Source organism: Aotus nancymaae, unplaced genomic scaffold (assembly GCF_030222135.1).
Source record: "Aotus nancymaae isolate 86718 unplaced genomic scaffold, 86718_ANA_hifiasm-v0.15.2.pri h1tg000019l, whole genome shotgun sequence".
Taxonomy (NCBI): Eukaryota; Metazoa; Chordata; class Mammalia; order Primates; family Aotidae; genus Aotus; species Aotus nancymaae.
The window spans coordinates 29,453,193-29,470,220 of NW_026988431.1; the positions used below are offsets into that span (position 1 = coordinate 29,453,193).

General features: G+C 43.5%; 1 protein-coding gene across 4 annotated transcripts in view; it reads right to left on the bottom strand.

The window, feature by feature from the left end:
* The window catches only part of RYK (receptor like tyrosine kinase), a 137,266-nt gene that overhangs the window by 74,936 nt on the left and 45,302 nt on the right, over positions 1-17,028 (bottom strand). Inside the window, exons 3-4 of one of the 4 annotated variants that reach the window (XM_064378708.1) lie at positions 15,479-15,671; positions 14,575-14,679 (exon numbers count right to left, since the gene is read on the bottom strand). In XM_064378708.1, the coding sequence (XP_064234778.1) occupies positions 14,575-14,614 (40 nt within the window). In that variant the 5' untranslated portion in view covers positions 14,615-14,679; positions 15,479-15,671. Of the gene's footprint in view, positions 1-11,593; positions 12,041-14,574; positions 15,032-15,478; positions 15,672-17,028 lie in introns of those variants that run through there. The other 3 variants (XM_064378707.1, XM_064378706.1, XM_064378705.1) reach the window with 3 other exon arrangements.

A 17,028-nucleotide genomic window follows, 5' to 3' on the forward strand; every position in this document is an offset into this window, starting at 1 on the left:
ATTAACATATATTTGCTTTGCAAAATGATAAATAATAAATTAACATACATAAACTTCCATTAGTAAGTATAGCTTCAGTCAAATTTCCCTTTTGGATAGTAACTTAGCAGGCAATGGGAAATCATCAACAGAATTTCTGATGACTCCAGTAAGGCACAGGATAGTGAATTTTTTTGTAAGTATGATTCATTTGTTTACTCATCTGTTCCACTTTTAATGAAAACCTACTACATGTCAGGTAGTTTTAGGTGCTAAAGATATAAAGTGGAACAACCTAAAAAGTCTCTATTCAAACAGAACTAACTTTCACTAAATGAGGAGATGGAAACAACCAAAAAGTATCAGATGCTTAAAACAGTGTGACAGCACAGAGGCACTGGGGATCAGCCCTAGGAAGACTAGCCTCTCTGGGGAATTGACATTTTAAGTTGAGATCTAGAAAGTACCAGCCATGTAAAAAGCTGGGAAATAATGTGAGGAAGAGGTGCCATCTAATGTAGACTCTAGGGTGAGAAAGAGTCTGGGCACCAAGGGAACTAACCAAGTGGTGCAGGGAGGGGCAAGGATGGTAAGAGTAGATCCAGGTGGTAGGCAAGAGTCTCTACGTATACATTTACATATTTACAAATCAGGAAAAGCTCAACAGTCTAGATATTTGACATTTATAAATTCTTGTTTATTTCCTAATAATGTGCAATAATGGTTGTTTTAAATTTTTTAAGAGTTTCTTTCAGATATACATACTGAAATATTTTTATGTCTTGATTTGCTTCAAAATATTCCAAGCAGAGGATAGGGAGAATGAGGGCAAATGAGTGGAGTAGGGGGGCGGTGGTAGAGATGAAACAGAATTGGCCATGAGTTGATAATTACTGAAGCTGGATGATGGGTATATAGAGGTTCATTACATTATTATGCCTTATTTTGAATTTTTGAAATTTTCCATAATAAATGTATTTTTAAAGCACCTTATTTAAAATATAAGGAGGGCGTATTTATAAATACAAATGTCCCATTCACAGGGGATTATTTTTTTTGAGACAGAGTATTGCTTTTGTTGCCCAGGCTGGAGTGCAATGGTGTGATCTTGGCTCACTGCAACCTCCGCCTCACCGGTTCAAGCGATTTTCCTGCTTCAGCCTCTCAAGTAGCTGGGATTACAGGCATGCGCCACCACACCAGCTAATTTCATGTCTTCAGTAAAGATGAGGTTTCTCCATGTTGGTCAGGCTGGTCTCAAACTGCCAACTTCAGGTGATCTGCCCACCTCGGCCTCCCAAAGCGTTGAGATGACAGGCATCAGCCTCTGTGCCCAGCCCACAAGGGATTTTTTAAAGGTGGAAATTACTCTCTATGATACTGTGGTGGATATAAGACACTATGAATTTGTCAAAATCTATGTAACTTTACAACAGAGTGAATCTTAATATATACAATTTGTTAAAAAAATTCATGTAGGAGGTCAGATCTTGGGATGGAATACAGAACATAACATATACCAGTTTTTGTGAGACTCAGTTGCACCCATAAGCTTTCATCAGCAGTCCCTCAAAGGCCCCAAAAGTCTAAGAGGTCCTAGCACAGTATACAAAACTTAGTATGTGTGGATATTCACATCTTTTTCTAGGGAAAGGACCTAAGGCTTTCACAAAAAAAGGTTGAGAACCACTGACATTTCTCCTTGCCTGCAGCTTCTTGGCTGAAAAGTAACCTTGCTATTGCTCTTAATCTAATGTAATACCTCATTCATTTTATGGTTTCACTGCAAGAACATTACTACACAGCTATTACCATAAGCAAATAATAAATACCAACCGTGAATCTTACAGTTCTGAAAACTGTGTCAAGCACATACACATCCACACAAAAAAAAGGTGGCGGCCAGGTGCAGTGGCTCAGACCTGTAATCCCAGTACTTTGGGAGGCCAAGGAGGGGTTGGAGGGGGGATCACTTGAAGTCAGGAGTTTGAGACCAGCCTGGCCAAAACGGTGAAACCCTATCTCTACTTAAAAAATAATAATAATACATAAATTAGCCAGGCGTGGCAGTGCATGCCTGAAGTCCCAAGCTGAGATGTGGGGACACCAGGCTACTCAGGAGGCTCAGGCACGACACTTGCTTGAAACAGGAAGGCAGAGGCTGCAGTGAGCCAAGATCAAGCCACTGCACTCCAGCCTGGGAGACAGAGCAAGACTCCGTCTCAAAAAAAAAAAAAAGAAAGGAAGGTGACAAACTATGTAGTTCCCTTTACAGACTCACCTTTTTATATTACGATATTTCATTTAATCTAAAGTGTATCATTATTTTTTGTGCCACTGAGAAGGAAAAAAGCTATCTATTAACTGATGACTCACCACTAATTATAACATGGTTCTGATTTCAGAGATGTTCAAATGTAGAAAAACTGTACATCCTGTAATCAATTAAACATGGCATTCAAATGGTTAATTTAGCTGAGCCCCATCTCAGATCAGTTCAACAAATTGCTCAGGGTAGGTCAAGGAATCTGTATTCTGTTAAAGCTTCTCAGATGATTTTGGTTAAAGACTAAGTAAACTGTTAACCTTCAAAGGCAGCACAGTAGAGAAAGCATGCACTTTGGAGTCAAATAGCCCCACACATCTCTGTGACCTACAGCAAATTCTGTAATTGCCCACAACCTCAGCTCCTCAGCTTTATCTGTTTAAAAAAAAAAAAAAAGGTCAATGCCACCAACTTCCTATGGCTGATAAAAGAGAACACATATAAAGTACCTGGCATATAGCAAGATATGTTCTTCCTCCTCCCTAAATCACAGGTGATCCCTAACTAGAGACTTGTGTGCTGTCTATTCCAGCTTAAAATTTTTATAAGAATGAGAATGAGGCCAGGTGCAGTGGCTTATGACTATAATCTCAGTACTCTGGGAGGCAGAGGCAGGCGGATCACCTGAGGTCAGGAGTTTGAGATCAGCCAGGCCAACATGGTGAAAACCCATCTCTACTAAAAATACCAAAATTAGCCATGCGTGGTGATGGGCGCCTGTAATCCCAGCTACCTGGGGAGGCTGAGGCAGGAGAATCACTTGAACCTGGGAGGCAGAGGTTGCAGCGAGCTGAGATCATGCCATTGCACTCTAGCCTGGGTGACAAGAGCGAAAAACTCCGTCTCAAAAAAGAAAAAAAAAAGAGTAAGAATGAGACCTATGAAATCCACTCAACACTATCACTGCTGGGCACACAAAAAGAATCATTCAGTAACTGTTTATTATATAACTGAGCAATACATACACATTTATTTTGGCACATTTTAAGAGGTCCTTCACAAATGAATGCTGTTTAATAACATTTTTATTAGAAAATGTATACTTTTAAGTGTGATATAATTTTAGAGTAGCTAATAGTTCTGTTTCATGTACAAATTTTTGTTTTGCTTTAGGATGTGTAGCTGGCAAGGTTTTTCAGAACACTGGCATAACTGCATCAAAACTCCAAAAGTAATGCTACGGAACTTCTCAACTCAGGTGCCTGAATAAGTACACACATGTTTGATTTGTCCCAACAGTGATCCTTAAAATCCAAACAGCATTTTAGGTAGCACCTTGAAAACTGGCCAGTCAACTCAGGATGTGACTCATAGGGGACAAGTTTAGCCATAATTCGAGAGATGTGTAGCACATCTCTCACATGTGTAGCACAAGAAAAAAAACAACCCTCAAACTCACAATTGCACAACGTCTCTGCCTCTCTCCCAATGAAGAACACATGGATTCAAATAAATACCAACTCCACCAAAACGCCTAGGGTTAAGGGTTTGCTGCAGAGTGTTAACCTCCCAACACCCCACCCAGGATCTAGGCCCTCTGGCTGGTTATGCCAGACTCACTGGCAGAAAGGACATCCTCAAACCCTCCCCGCCCCTCAACAAGCATGGGCTCTGAGATTTAGGAGGAGAGAGAGGTGCTGGAAGGAGAGGAATACAAGGCTCATCTCATTTTTCTTTCCCTCAACCAATCACTTCTCCCAGGAAGGGGCCCTTCCTTCTCCCAGGTTCAGCTGCCCAAATCTGAAACCTTAGATTCCTCTGTTACTCCTCCCTTTTCTTTAACCCTGAAGTCTCTTCTACTAAATCTTCTCCAAACTCAGCAAATTCCTCACAAATCCATCCCACCCCTTTAACTGCCTTAGTTGATCCCTCTTATCATTGCAAAGTTGGCTCTATCCCATTTCCCAAATCCAGCATTTCAATCTCCAAAGCCATCCTCTTCACTGGGGCCAATGTTATCTCCCCTAAAGTTATCTCCCCAGACCTGACTGTGCACTCTCCTAGTCTGCATTCTTCAGCAGCTCACTGAAGAATTCACCTATAAGAGTTCAAATTCCTACTCTAACCTCAGCCTACCTTTCAGCTTTATCCTCTGGTGCTCCATGGCTTTGCTAATTTTTTCACCTCAGCCACATGAGATTTTTTCTACCCCACGATTTCACACAGCTGCCTCCATACCTCTATGCCTTTGTTCACACTACTTTCTCTGCCTGGTATGAACTGCTCTTTTCTGCCTATCAAATTCATCCTTCAAGATGAGGCTCAAATGTCTTTTTTTTTCTGGGACAACTTTCCTAAGCTCTCTAAGCCTCTCTTCCCTCCGCCCTTTCCACAGTCAAAAGTAAGCACTCCTACAATAACTTATGTCAATCAGCAATATACCTCTCATCTCAGTGTTACAGTCACAGATGCAACAGTCTCCCCTACAAAATTCTGAGTTCTTCAGGGAAAGGAATGTAATAATTTTGAATTGTCATGTTCTACCACAGTATATGGTACTTGGTTTAGCTTCAAAAAAATTTTCTAGACTTATTTGGGACACAGGGTTCTCAACTAGTATTGATCTAATTTTAAATAAAATGTGAACGTGCCTAACTTTTCCAGAAGGCATTTATTTTAAAAGGAGAAGCAAGTTATCCAAAGTAAATTTCTAACTGGTAGGAGATGGGGTCTCTTCTCAAAAGTCCCCTTGGCTGGGCAAGGTGGCTCATGCCTGTAATCCCAGCACTTTGGGAGGCTGAGCTCAGGAGTTCGAGATGAGCCTGGCCAACATGGCAAAACCCCACCTCTACTAAAAATACAAATAAAAAAAAAATTAGCTCTGCATGGTGGCACACCCCAGTACTTCCAGATACTGGGAAGGCTGAGGCAGGAGAATCGCTTGAACCCGAGAGGCAGGGGTTGCAGTGAGCCAAGATCACACCATTGCACTCTACCCTGGGCGATAAGAGTGAAACTCTAAAAAAAAAAAAAAAAAAAAAAAGCCCCCCTGACCCCTATCACCACCACCACTGTAGCCATAATCAGTTTATGCCATTCTCCCCACTCACCAACATGTTCTTCCCAAGTCTCTGGCACTACCCCAGCCACATGCCACCTTCACAAGTACTGGAATTCTACAGAGCTCAGTACTATGAAAATTATCAATTAGAGAACATGGAAGCATGCCAAGAATAATCAGCATAACAATAAGGACCACAAACAAGCACAGTGGTAGCAGGCCTGCAGATTCTACTCCTTTGAGTTTTTGATTAATTGCACTCCTCCAGAGCTGATAAAGAGGCAAAATGAATTCAGGTCTCAGGCAGGATGGAGTCAAGACCCGGCCTTCTACTCACAGTCCAGAGGGCCCTGCATCAGGGTCCTCATCAGTAAAATGGAGAAATGAATGCCTACACTGCAGCCTGTTAAGAGGAGTAAATGCAGGCGATGGACCAGGGCCCAGGAGCACAGGAAGGCCAACCAGAGTGTAAAAGCTCCTGAAACTTTCGGTGCTTCAGAAGAGATACACTTCCATCAGGACTGCATGCCCTACTACTCCAAAAAACTGGGCTAGTTATTCATACATACTTACTCCAAGATTACTGTTTTCTCATTGCTATGGTCTCAATCTCTGTGTCCCCCAAAATCTCTATGTTGAAATCCTAACCCCTAAGGAGATGGTATTAGCAGGTAGGGACTTTTCAGGGGTGATTAGCTCATACAAGCAGTCCCCATGAATGGGATTAGAGCCCCTATAAAAAGACCCAGGGGAGGTCGTTTGCCCCTTCCACCACATGAGAACACAGGGAGAAGGCAGTATCTAAGTGGGCCCTCACCAGATATCAAATCTAGCAGAACCTTGATGATGGACTTCACAGCTTCTAAAACTGTGAGAAATAAATCTCTGTTGTTTACAATCCACCCAATTTATGATACTTTGTTACAGCAGCCTGAGCAGACTAACACTCCTCTATAGAATGGAAACAACAGTACACAACACAGGGATGACCTCTAGGCCCTACACAGACAAAAGATGGCATTTTTAAAAGTGTCAACTACCTTTACAACAGCTACTACTAACTACCCTTAATACTGTTCATACAAAGATTGCCACATGACCATAATCCCTTATCTCCATTTCCTTCCAAAATTCCTCTAAAATGATAGTTAAAAAAAAAAAATCACAGAGACATTAAACCACAAGGACAAACAGAAAGGAAAAACAACATACTTTTTTTCAACAAACTTCTGCAAGATGGCAAAGCAGCTGAAGGAATGGTCACTGCCCCGAGGACCTCCAAGAGGTTCAGCCCTTGAAGCACCAAGGAGGTGCCAAAGGCTGATCGGAGGCTCAGCCTAGACAATGGGGAGTCACTGAAAGAGGTGTTCAAAGCAGTTGGACCCCCAGGTCCAGCAGGAGACCCAAAGTTTTTTCTGAAGACACTGAATCACAGTGGCAGGAGAACTGTAGCCAGAAGTCAAAGACTACAGCCTCCATCCCTCCCTCAACCAGGTAACCCAAACTCTGGCAGCTGGCATATCACCAAGTATCCCAGATGCAGGAGATACAGGTTTCTTCTCTGCAAACACTGGCCCCAAAAGAGATGTAAAGGTGTCAATATTCGGGGCAGACTCCCGATGAAAAGTCCACCTGAACTCCAAGTGTAATCAACTGTAATCAACTGCTCAGGATCTTTCTCTTCATTATAGACAGTAAGGCTCACCAGATATTTATGATTTAAACAAACACAGAAAAGATCCCTGAAATGAACAGGCACACTGAAGGAAACAGAAGAAATATTAAAAATATATTAAACACAAAGAAAAAATAAAAATATATACATCAGAGACAAGTGAAGATAATACATTCATAAAATAAGATGCAATGAAATGGAAATAGAAAAAGACTCTAAAATTTAAAAATGTGATCCTTAAAATGTTTTCAATGAAAGCTTTGAAAGACAAAATTGAGAAATTCCCCCCCTGCCCACTTCTTCCAATACAAAGTAACACATAAGAGGTGAGACAGGTTAAGAAAACTTGAAGATCACTTCTAGGGGGTTCAATAACCAAGCCAACAGACATCTCAGAAAGAAAACACACACACACACACACACACACACACACAAACTAAAGGGTGGGAATTATTTTAAAAAACAAGCATTTCTGAAAACTGAAAGATATGAGTCTCTAGATTGAAAGGACCCACCAAGGTAATACAAGAAAGGAAAGGAAGAAAGGAAGGAAAGAACAAACCAACCGACCACACAGAAACTTGTGAAACTTCAGAATGCCAGAGAAAAAGAACCTGCTTCAAACAACTGAGAAAAAAAGAGGAATCAGAACGGCTTTGGACTTTTCATCAAAAACCCTTAAGACAGAAAACGGTGAAAATGCCATCAAAATTATGAAAAAAAAAATGTACCTTCTACCTAATATTTTAAACTGAGCCAAACTATCTACAAAGTATGATCAGATAGACATCTTCAGACATGCAAGGCCTCAAGTAATTTATCTCCCATCATTCCTTCTTAAGAAGCTACTGAGGATACACACATATTAGCAAAATGAAGCAAACCAAGAAAAAGGAAGACAGAAGATGCAAGAAACAGAGGTTCCAAGACAGGAAAGAAGGAACAGAAGTCCCAGAAAAAATAATCCTACTGTCCAGATCAGAGCAAGAGGATGGAATGTTCCAGACCAAGAAGTCTCTAAGGGGAAACTAAGTGGAATTGATAGATGATTTAATGTGTTACCTGGAAAAAAAATGAAAAGGCTTTTAACATATTTATTGGAGTAGTTAAGGGAACACAGCCAAAGATAAATAGATAATGAATCAAAATCCAATTTTGATAAAATACAACTATTTGTGCTGGGAAAAACAAAATGTATACAAAAAAACATAATCATAAGTCACTAGTAATACATGTGTACACAATAATATAAATACTGCTATTTTTGCAAAAAAAAAAGTTATGTAACTACATCGGAGGATTTAAGGGAGGAAAGAGAAGAGCTCAGTTATGATACTAGAAAATCAGACTTATTCTACATTTCTTTAGAATTACAAAAGTAAAAAAAGAGAAAGAAAAAATAAACAGAACTTGTTAAGGTAGTAGTTACCCCTGGAAAGTAGCGCCTGGGGGATAAAAAGGCCAAAAGCAAGAGACTGCTGTGTTTGTTAAAAGCCATTTCGTGCTTCTGGGTTTTCTTAAAACTATATGTATGGATGTATTGATTGGATTAAAACAACTTATTCTCAGCCGGGCACGCGGCTCAAGCCTGTAATCCCAGCACTTTGGGAGGCCGAGGCGGGCGGATCACGAGATCAAGAGATCGAGACCATCCTGGCCAACATGGTGAAACCCCGTCTCTACTAAAAATACAAAAAAAAAAAAAAAAAAAAAAAATTAGCTGGCATGGTGGCGTGTGCCTGTAATCCCAGCTACTCGGGAGGCTGAGGCAGGAGAATTGCTTGAACCCAGGAGGCGGAGGTTGCAGTGAGCCGAGATTGTGCCACTGCACTCCAGCCTGGCGCCTGGCGACAGAATGAGACTCTGTCTCAAAAAAAAAAAAAGAAAAAAGAAAAAAATAAAATAAAACAACTTATCCTCATATCAATGGCAATTAGTTCAACTTATAAAGCTGTCGCTAACAACTTCATTTGTAAGTTTCTTACTTGGAATTCTAAATTGCCTTAAAAATATTATAAAATAATGGTTCATTTCCCACACTAGTGTTCAGAAGGGACGAAAACCTATAGTGATTCTAAAATATGGTACAGGCCAGGCGTGGTGGCTCACATCTGTAATCCCAGCACTTTGGGAGGCTGAGATGGGTGGATTATGAGTTCACGAGATCGAGACCATCCTGGCCAACATGGTGAAACCCCACCTCAAAAGTCAGCTGAGTGTGGTGGCATGCACCTGTAGTCCCAGCTACTCAGGAGGCTGAGGCAGGAAAATGGCTTGAACCCGGGAGGGAGAGGTTGCAGTGAGCCAAGATCCCACCCCTGAACTCCAGCCTAGTGACAGAGAGACACTCCATCTCAAAAAATAATAATAATAATAAATAAAATATGGTGAAAAGCTACTATTCCAAGAAGCCTTAAGTACCAAAACAGCTTCTGTGAGAAACTGCATTCTGAGAACTCGGAGTGCCTTGTATACATCTCAGCCCTACCCACTTGCTCTTCCCTAGCAGGAGGAGCCAAAGAATTATTTTCAAGGTAGAATATATGAGGGAGATGGGAAGGGATGGAAACAACGAACCTGAATCTGTCAGGATGGAGACTACAGATGCTCTGTAACAAGTCAACCCTACTTGCACTAAAGAAACTACTGCTATAAGTCTTTCTTGCCTCTGGGGTAGACAAGGGAGTTAACTGAAACAATACTTCCTACCCTCCCCCAAATTGGATGCTTATCAATCAGGAGCTTCCTCTGCTGCAAACATTGCTAAAAAAAAGTTAGTTCCAGGCCAACCTTTGAATAAGGTAACAAATATATAATTTCAAGTGCTAATTAGCAATGATTTATTTCCCATCATGCTATAATCAAATTTCCACAGACAATATCTTCTATTCATTCAATAAAACTTTGTAGCCTATGTCAACACTGTTTCATTTTGTAAAAAATTATGAACTGTGTGACCTTGAGCAAGTTACTTAAAAATCCTATTTTCCTCAAATTTACAATTGGAATAATGCCACCTACCTCACTGGGCCACAAGAAAATTAGAAGAAATTATGTTTTAAAGCATATAGGAGCAGGTCTATGGCAGGAATTCAATCAACGTCAGTCCCTCGTTGTCCTATGTCCCCTACCTTCACCCTGACTTCTTTACCCATGTAAACAAACTGACAAGCTAAGTGCTTTAACCAAAAAGCCTTTACAAAACCATGCATTAATACATTAATATTTCTAAAATTAATGTGATATGCAACGTCTTCTATTATGTTTCCTAAGTCTTAGTCTTGTGTTCCAAGTACTACCCCAATTTGCAGTTTTAATTCAGCTAAACTACATTCAACCAATTCAGCTAGACTAAGAAGGATTAAGAATGGCACGACTGTAAAAACTACTAAGTTTTTACTTTGTAAAAAAACCCAGCATTCTTCTTTGGTTAAAAACTACAAATCCGTACGTGTAACAATGTCTAAAGAGTCTGCTATAAGTAATTCCATTTCTACATTGAGTCAATCTCAACACACTTCAAGAAAGTATTACTTAAAAAAAAAACAGAATAATGACAGATAATGGATGCAACAGGGGATAATTTAACCCCTCAAGCACTCAGAAGCACCACCTTGATATGAAATAAAAAGACTGCCATAATAACAAAAGAACGCAAATCTCTAGGTACCAACGGCTTCCTTTTTGGGGGTCATTCCCGTCAGATCTTCGTCTAAGGGTTCATTTCCAGAATCCACAAAGTCCTAACAAGACCCCAGGAATTTTTCAAATTAATTCCCCAAACAACAAAGCTAAGTAAGTAAATAGAACCACAAACCGACCCAAGACTAAGTTCTCGTTTCCCTTCAAGGTATTCAAAGTAGGAGTAGCCCAGAAGCACAGGATCAGTCCAAACTCCAACACACCTAATGCAAAAACCAAAAAGGTACTGAAACTAAAAAGGTCTGCTACCTGGCGATTTACTCACTAAAAACATGCACAGAATCTAAGCATATGCTCCAAAATATGCTCCAAATCTAGGTCTAAGATTTGGAGGCTGCCACGAACATTTGCTGCCTTTATAACCCCTCCCTCTCATTTTTTTTTTTTTTTTTTTTTTGTAAAAGGGTAAGCACAGAAGCGTGGCCTCTACTGGGGCATCAAAACCACAGCAGAGGGTTTGCAAGCTCAGTCTAAAACGTGAATTTCGAGGTATTCAAATCGAAGGCCCTAGAGTGACATCCATAGAAAGAGTCAAAGAAACTTCGTGCGGCAAGGAAGAAAAATTGCAAGAGCGCTTGAGTCCTAAAGACTACGGAGAGAGTCTTAAGGACTAGGGAGAAGGGCTAAGGAGGCAGTGAGGAGGATGGAATGGGTGGATCCGGATCTATAGCGGCAGGGCAGAGAGGGTGACGGGGAAGGCACGAAGCCTGACCCGGAGCTGGGGGCCGGGCAGGGACCACACCTCCCGGCCAGCAAGGCAGGCAGAGGCCGGGCCGCGAGGCGAACCTGGGCGCGGGGGGCGGGGAGGGCACACGCCTGCGGTTCACGGCGCGCGGACTGAGCCGCCGGCGGCCGGAAGCTGCCCCCTCCGGCCCGACCTGCCCACCCCGGCCTCGGCGGCCCCACTCACCGATCAGCCGGCGCACCTCGTCCTCGCTCAGGTAGAGGCTTACGCTGGGCCCCGCGGCCGCCGACGGCAGCGCCGGGGACCGCGAGGCGAGGGCGGCGGCGGCGCCAGGCGCGGGCAGCAGCGCCAGCAGCGCCAGCAGAGGCAGCAGCAGCGGCGGCGGCGGCGGCGGGGCCCTCAGGCCGCGGGCCCCCAGGAGGCGGCCCCAGCCCGGCCGCCCCAGCCGCGCCGCCGCGCGCATGGCCGCCGCCGCCGCCGCCGAAATGGAGCGTCGGCCGTCCGCCGCACCACCGCCCACCCCCGGCCCCGAGCCGCTCACAGCCCCGAGCCGGGGGCGGCTGCCCAGCTCATCGCGCCGCCGGCCCGTGGCAGCCAGCCGCGGCTTCAGACCTCCAGAGCGCGCCGCCGCCGCCGCCGCATAGTCGGCGGCATCGTCCGGAGTTGGGGGCTGCCCGCGGAGACGCGCCCGTGAGCGCCGCCGCCTCCCCGGGAGCGCGCACGCACCGTTCGCTCTGTGCGGGTGGTTCTCCGCAGCGTGCTGGGGGTTTAAATACCCTCGGCGGGCTGAAGGCTAGGGTCACCCTCTTCCCAAGAGTCTTTCCCTGCCCGACGCGGTCACCGCGTCTAAAGTTTGCTTGTCTATTGTCTATAACCCTTCTTCCCCGACCGACTGGCCAGGCACGAGCCACCGGCCGCGCCTGCAGCCCATTGGGCACCCCAGGTCCCCGGAAACGCCTGGATGTGGCAGTTCTGGTTGAGAAAGAGCAGCATGCTTTTCTGTTTAGTGAGAAAACTCAAATAAATAGAAATCAACCTTTATCTTACCATCGGTGATGAACTTTATCATTTCTGTATCTATTCTCATGAATTTATACTACATACATTTGTTTTCCAGAAAGATCTTAGCCCACTTTAGTAACCCTACTTTTACATGCTACAAAACTTTATTTAGTTTTATATTTTTATTTATTTATTTATTTGAGACGAAGTCTTTTTCCGTTGCCCAAGCTGGACTGAACTGGCGCGATCTCGGCTCACTGCAACCTCTGCCTCCCGGGTTCAAGCGATTCTCCTGCCTCAGCCTCCCGAGTAGCTGGGATTACAGGTGCCTGCCACCACGCCCGACTAATTTTTGTATTTTTAGTAGAGACTTGGTTTCACCATGTTGGCCCTGCTGGTCTCCAGCTCCTGACCTCAGGTGATCCCCCACCTCGGCCTCCCAAAGTGCTGGGATTACAGTTGTGAGCCGCTGCTCACGGCCAAATTTTTATTTTTCATAATCGTTCTGCATCACTGTAATCAACCTGCATTTGGAGTTGTTAATCTGTGGTCCATGCCGGGTTTCAACAGCCTTCCAATCATACGAAATTGTGTGCAAAAGTGTATGTGCCTCAGTATGTATTTGTGTCCGTGTCCATGTGTCTGTGTGTTGTGTGAATGCTTCAGTGGACACAGAGAGGTGGTATGTCATCATTTGTTCTAGGGATTCCTTGTCTCCTTAAAGAGGTTAAGAACCACAGATAACACCTCATGTATTCAAAGGCGGTGGAGCCAGGCAGTGCATGGACTTCTGGGCCTCCTGATGTATTTTTGCGAGCCACCCACCATCGTGGTCAAATTTGCTCCAGTGCCCCCTCTCTCGGTGAGGCTCCAAGTGCCACTTCCCGGCCGGGGACACCTCGTCCCTGCGGACAGGCCCCTGCCCTGACCCCAAGGCTCCCCGCGGGGCCCGTGCTTCGGGGAGCAGCTGCTCTCAGGCTAGGCCCAGCTTCAGCGCGCAGTTGCTCCCTCGCAGTGAAGCCCTGGGAAGCAGCTATTTTTATCCTCCGGGAAGGGTAGGGGAAAAGAGAGGCTGATAAGGAGAGAAGTGCTGGAACTTGGTTTTCTCCCTCCCTAGCAAGATACACGGATTCCATTTAGAGACAGGCTGGCCTCAATTTGTCAAGCTTCAGCGCCTCAGCACAAAATCCTACACCCTTTATCCTACCGGAGGAGCTGAAAAGAGAGAGAGAGAAGGAAAAGTGCTCCGTCAGAGAAGGCTAAAAGCCACTAAAATCAGCACAAATACTTCTGTTGGGACAGCCACTGCTACTGGGTTTCTGCCAGGAAGGGCTTGAGGCTGGAAACATGCTGTGTGAACAGGAATCTCAGTTCAGATGGGAAGCATTTTTTTAAAGGATGGCATATTCTTCGCATTTTTTAAAAGACTCTTAGTCCACAAAAAAAGAAACTCGTATCTTCTTGAGGTTCTTTAATTACTAGGACTTCTTGAGGCAACCTGTGATGTAACCACAGAGAGCTGTCAGTCAGGCCTGGCTGGGTTCTAGTACTTATTAATCCTGCAGTCTTGGGAAAATTGAACTCTCTAGGCCTTGGTTCCCTCATTCATAAAATCCTGGGATAATGCCCGACTCCCTGGGTATTTACAGTATTTAATTGGAGACAAATACAAGTAAAACACCTAGGCAGACACTGGGTAGGTATCACACCTGTTGTCATTGTTATTACAAGGAATCCTTTCCCTGTAATGACCACTTCCTGTGAAAGTTTCATCACCAGTTACCTCCAAACAGTTCAAACCTGAGATCTTCAGGAACCTCATTCAATAGCACCAGGCCTGGCCCAGAGCCTGAGCTTGATCAAGATTCGTGACAGGCATCACATTGGGCTCTTGGGACACAGGAGTGAGCAATGTGCTTCCTTGAGGACTTTGATAAACAAATGGTTTCATCAGTGCTACAAAGATAAGTTCTCAAAGTGTGGCACCCAGACCAGCAGTATCATCATCACCCGGGAACTCACAGAAATGTAAATTCCTTGGACTCCCCTTAAGACTAACAGGTAGCAGCTCCAGGGCTGGGGCTCAACAATCTGCTTTCCCAAGCCTCCAGGTTCTTCTGATGCTGCTGGTCACTCCATTAATATCTCAGCTCTACTGTCTCTGTTTTGGTCTGTTGCAGTTGCCTGCTTTCTCCCTTACTCACCCAGTCTGTTCCCGACACAGCAGACAGAGGCCAGAGGCATCAAGTGAAATGTCAGCCTGATCCTGTACTCTCTGGCTTTCAGACCACCAGTGGTTCCCAACTCACCTAGAATAAAAGGCAAAGTCTTTCTAATGTCAAGGCAATTCTCACGCTCCACCTTTCTCCCTTCCCTCTGACCTTATCTGGTGCTCACCGCCTACTCCCTTAGCTCCAGCCACACCACAAAGGCTTCCTTTTTGCTCTTCCAACACACTAGACACAATCCTACCTCAGGGCCTTTGCACTGCTATTCCCTGCGTCTGAAATGCTTTTCTGTCTGACATCCACATGGCTTCATCTCTCACCTCCTTCAAATCTATACTCAGATGTTAACTTCTGAATAAGATTGCAAATTCCCAACACTTTAATTAAACCCTCAGAGAAGGAATTGATTCCTAGTCTCTCTCTTGCTGTCTCTGCATGACACTTGGTCTCACACAAAGGTCTTCCCACAATCCTTGACCCATCCTGAAGAGGAAGTTTCCTCGCCTTCCCCTAATAAGGTGTGGGTGGCAACTTTTGAAATTTCCCAGAAAACCTCAGCATAAAAATGAGCAACCCTAACCACAGCCTCCTCAGGTTTCTTTGCCTTGGGGAAATGAAAGCCACAGTCATCAACACAATCCACACACTGGCCCTCCACTTTTGGTTTTGTTTGTCACAGTGGTTGGCCTTATTCTCCTCCTCCAGGAGACATATTTCAGCATGGCCAGGAAATACCATCAGCAGGACTTATACTTTAAAAGGCCAGCCTTGGGCTTGAGATGCTGTGAAGTAGATGGGTAGGTGGGAGTGTGGGGTCAAGGTTACACGGAGAGGGCAGGTGTTCCATGTTTGACCTCTGGTGTGGGCTGAGAATACCTACCATCTGGTGCCCACAAGGAGAGACACCCAGAGACAACTCCACAATGTGGACCTGACCCGACCACTCAGCTCAGAGAGGGCTGGAGAAGAGGTAGCTCCAAGTCCTGAAATCAGCCTCTTCTTTTGCCAGAAGCAGTCGTGAATGCGGCTCTCTCTGTAAACCTTCTCCTTCCACAAGTAATATATTAAACCATCTGCATTGTAAAAGAGTCAAGCAGCATGGAAGTACATGAAGTAAAATATAAATATGTCCCTCCACACACACCCTCATCTCTATTACCCACCGCCCCGTTTGGTGTATGTTCTGAGAGCCCTTTCTCTAGTCAGTTACTTACACATACATGTGTTTAAGCACACAATTGTATGTGTGCAGTCTTTTTCAGTCTTATAGAAATGGAATAATACAAAAAGTAGTGGTCTACAAGATTGGCTTTTTTGACTGATCCAAGTAAGTTGAGATCTTGAGGATGTTCTCATGACAGGGCATACAGAGGCACCCCTGTGGCGTTCTTTTGGTTGGGATGAACTGATGGATTTCACCAGTTCTGGTAATACACCTCAAATACTTGCACATACACATTTGTGCACATGTATAGATGTTCAGAAGAATAGATTCTCTGAAATGGAATCTTTGAGTCAAAAGGAGTTATGTTTTAATTTTGATAGATTCTGCTGAATTGCCTTCCAAAAGACTGTACAATATACGTTTCCAACAGTGGCATAAATGAGAGACACAAGGTAATAGGCCAGTGTTTTTCATTTTGCTTTTAACAGTCTAGTGAAAGAAAAATAGCTTGTTGTTGTTTAATCTGCTTTGCCCTCATCACTAAAAGCATCTTCTACACATGTTGCCTATTCAAATTACTCTTTGAAATATCTGTCCACATATTCTATTCTTTAGTTGGCTTATTTGTCTTCTTACTGATTTATGAATGTTTTCTTTTACTGTATCCCTTGTCGTTTAACTTTTCTTATGATGCTCTTTGCTTAAGTTCAATTTTGGATTTCTCTTTTAGATAAATCTGTCCATCTTTTCCTTTATGGTTTCTGCATTTTGCATCTTACAAAGGGCTCCCAGTTAATACTTTTTGTATTTTGTACTTTTTTCTCTTAAAAAAAATAGCTCCTTAATCTATCTGGAATTTATGTTTATGTACGGCCCATGATACAATTTTATTTTTTCCATATGGTTAACCATTTGTACCAAACACTAGTTATTACATTTGTTGACTGCTCCTTAGTGGCTACATCTAACTTTAAACAGAACAAGAACTTCAGCCTGCTTTCACTTCCCTCTTTCTTCACATACCTTTCACATTGAGATCATCTAGAGCTACACTGGCCAGTACAGCAGGCATTAGCCACATGTGGCTATCAAGCACTTCAAATGTGGCTGGTAAGAATTGAGATGCGCTGCACATGTAAAATACACGCCAGAGATTGAAGACTTGGTATTAAAAAAATGTAAAATATTTCATTGATAATTTTTATATTGGTTGAATGTTAAAGTAATAATATTTTAGACATATTGTGTTAAAATGTTATTAAAAT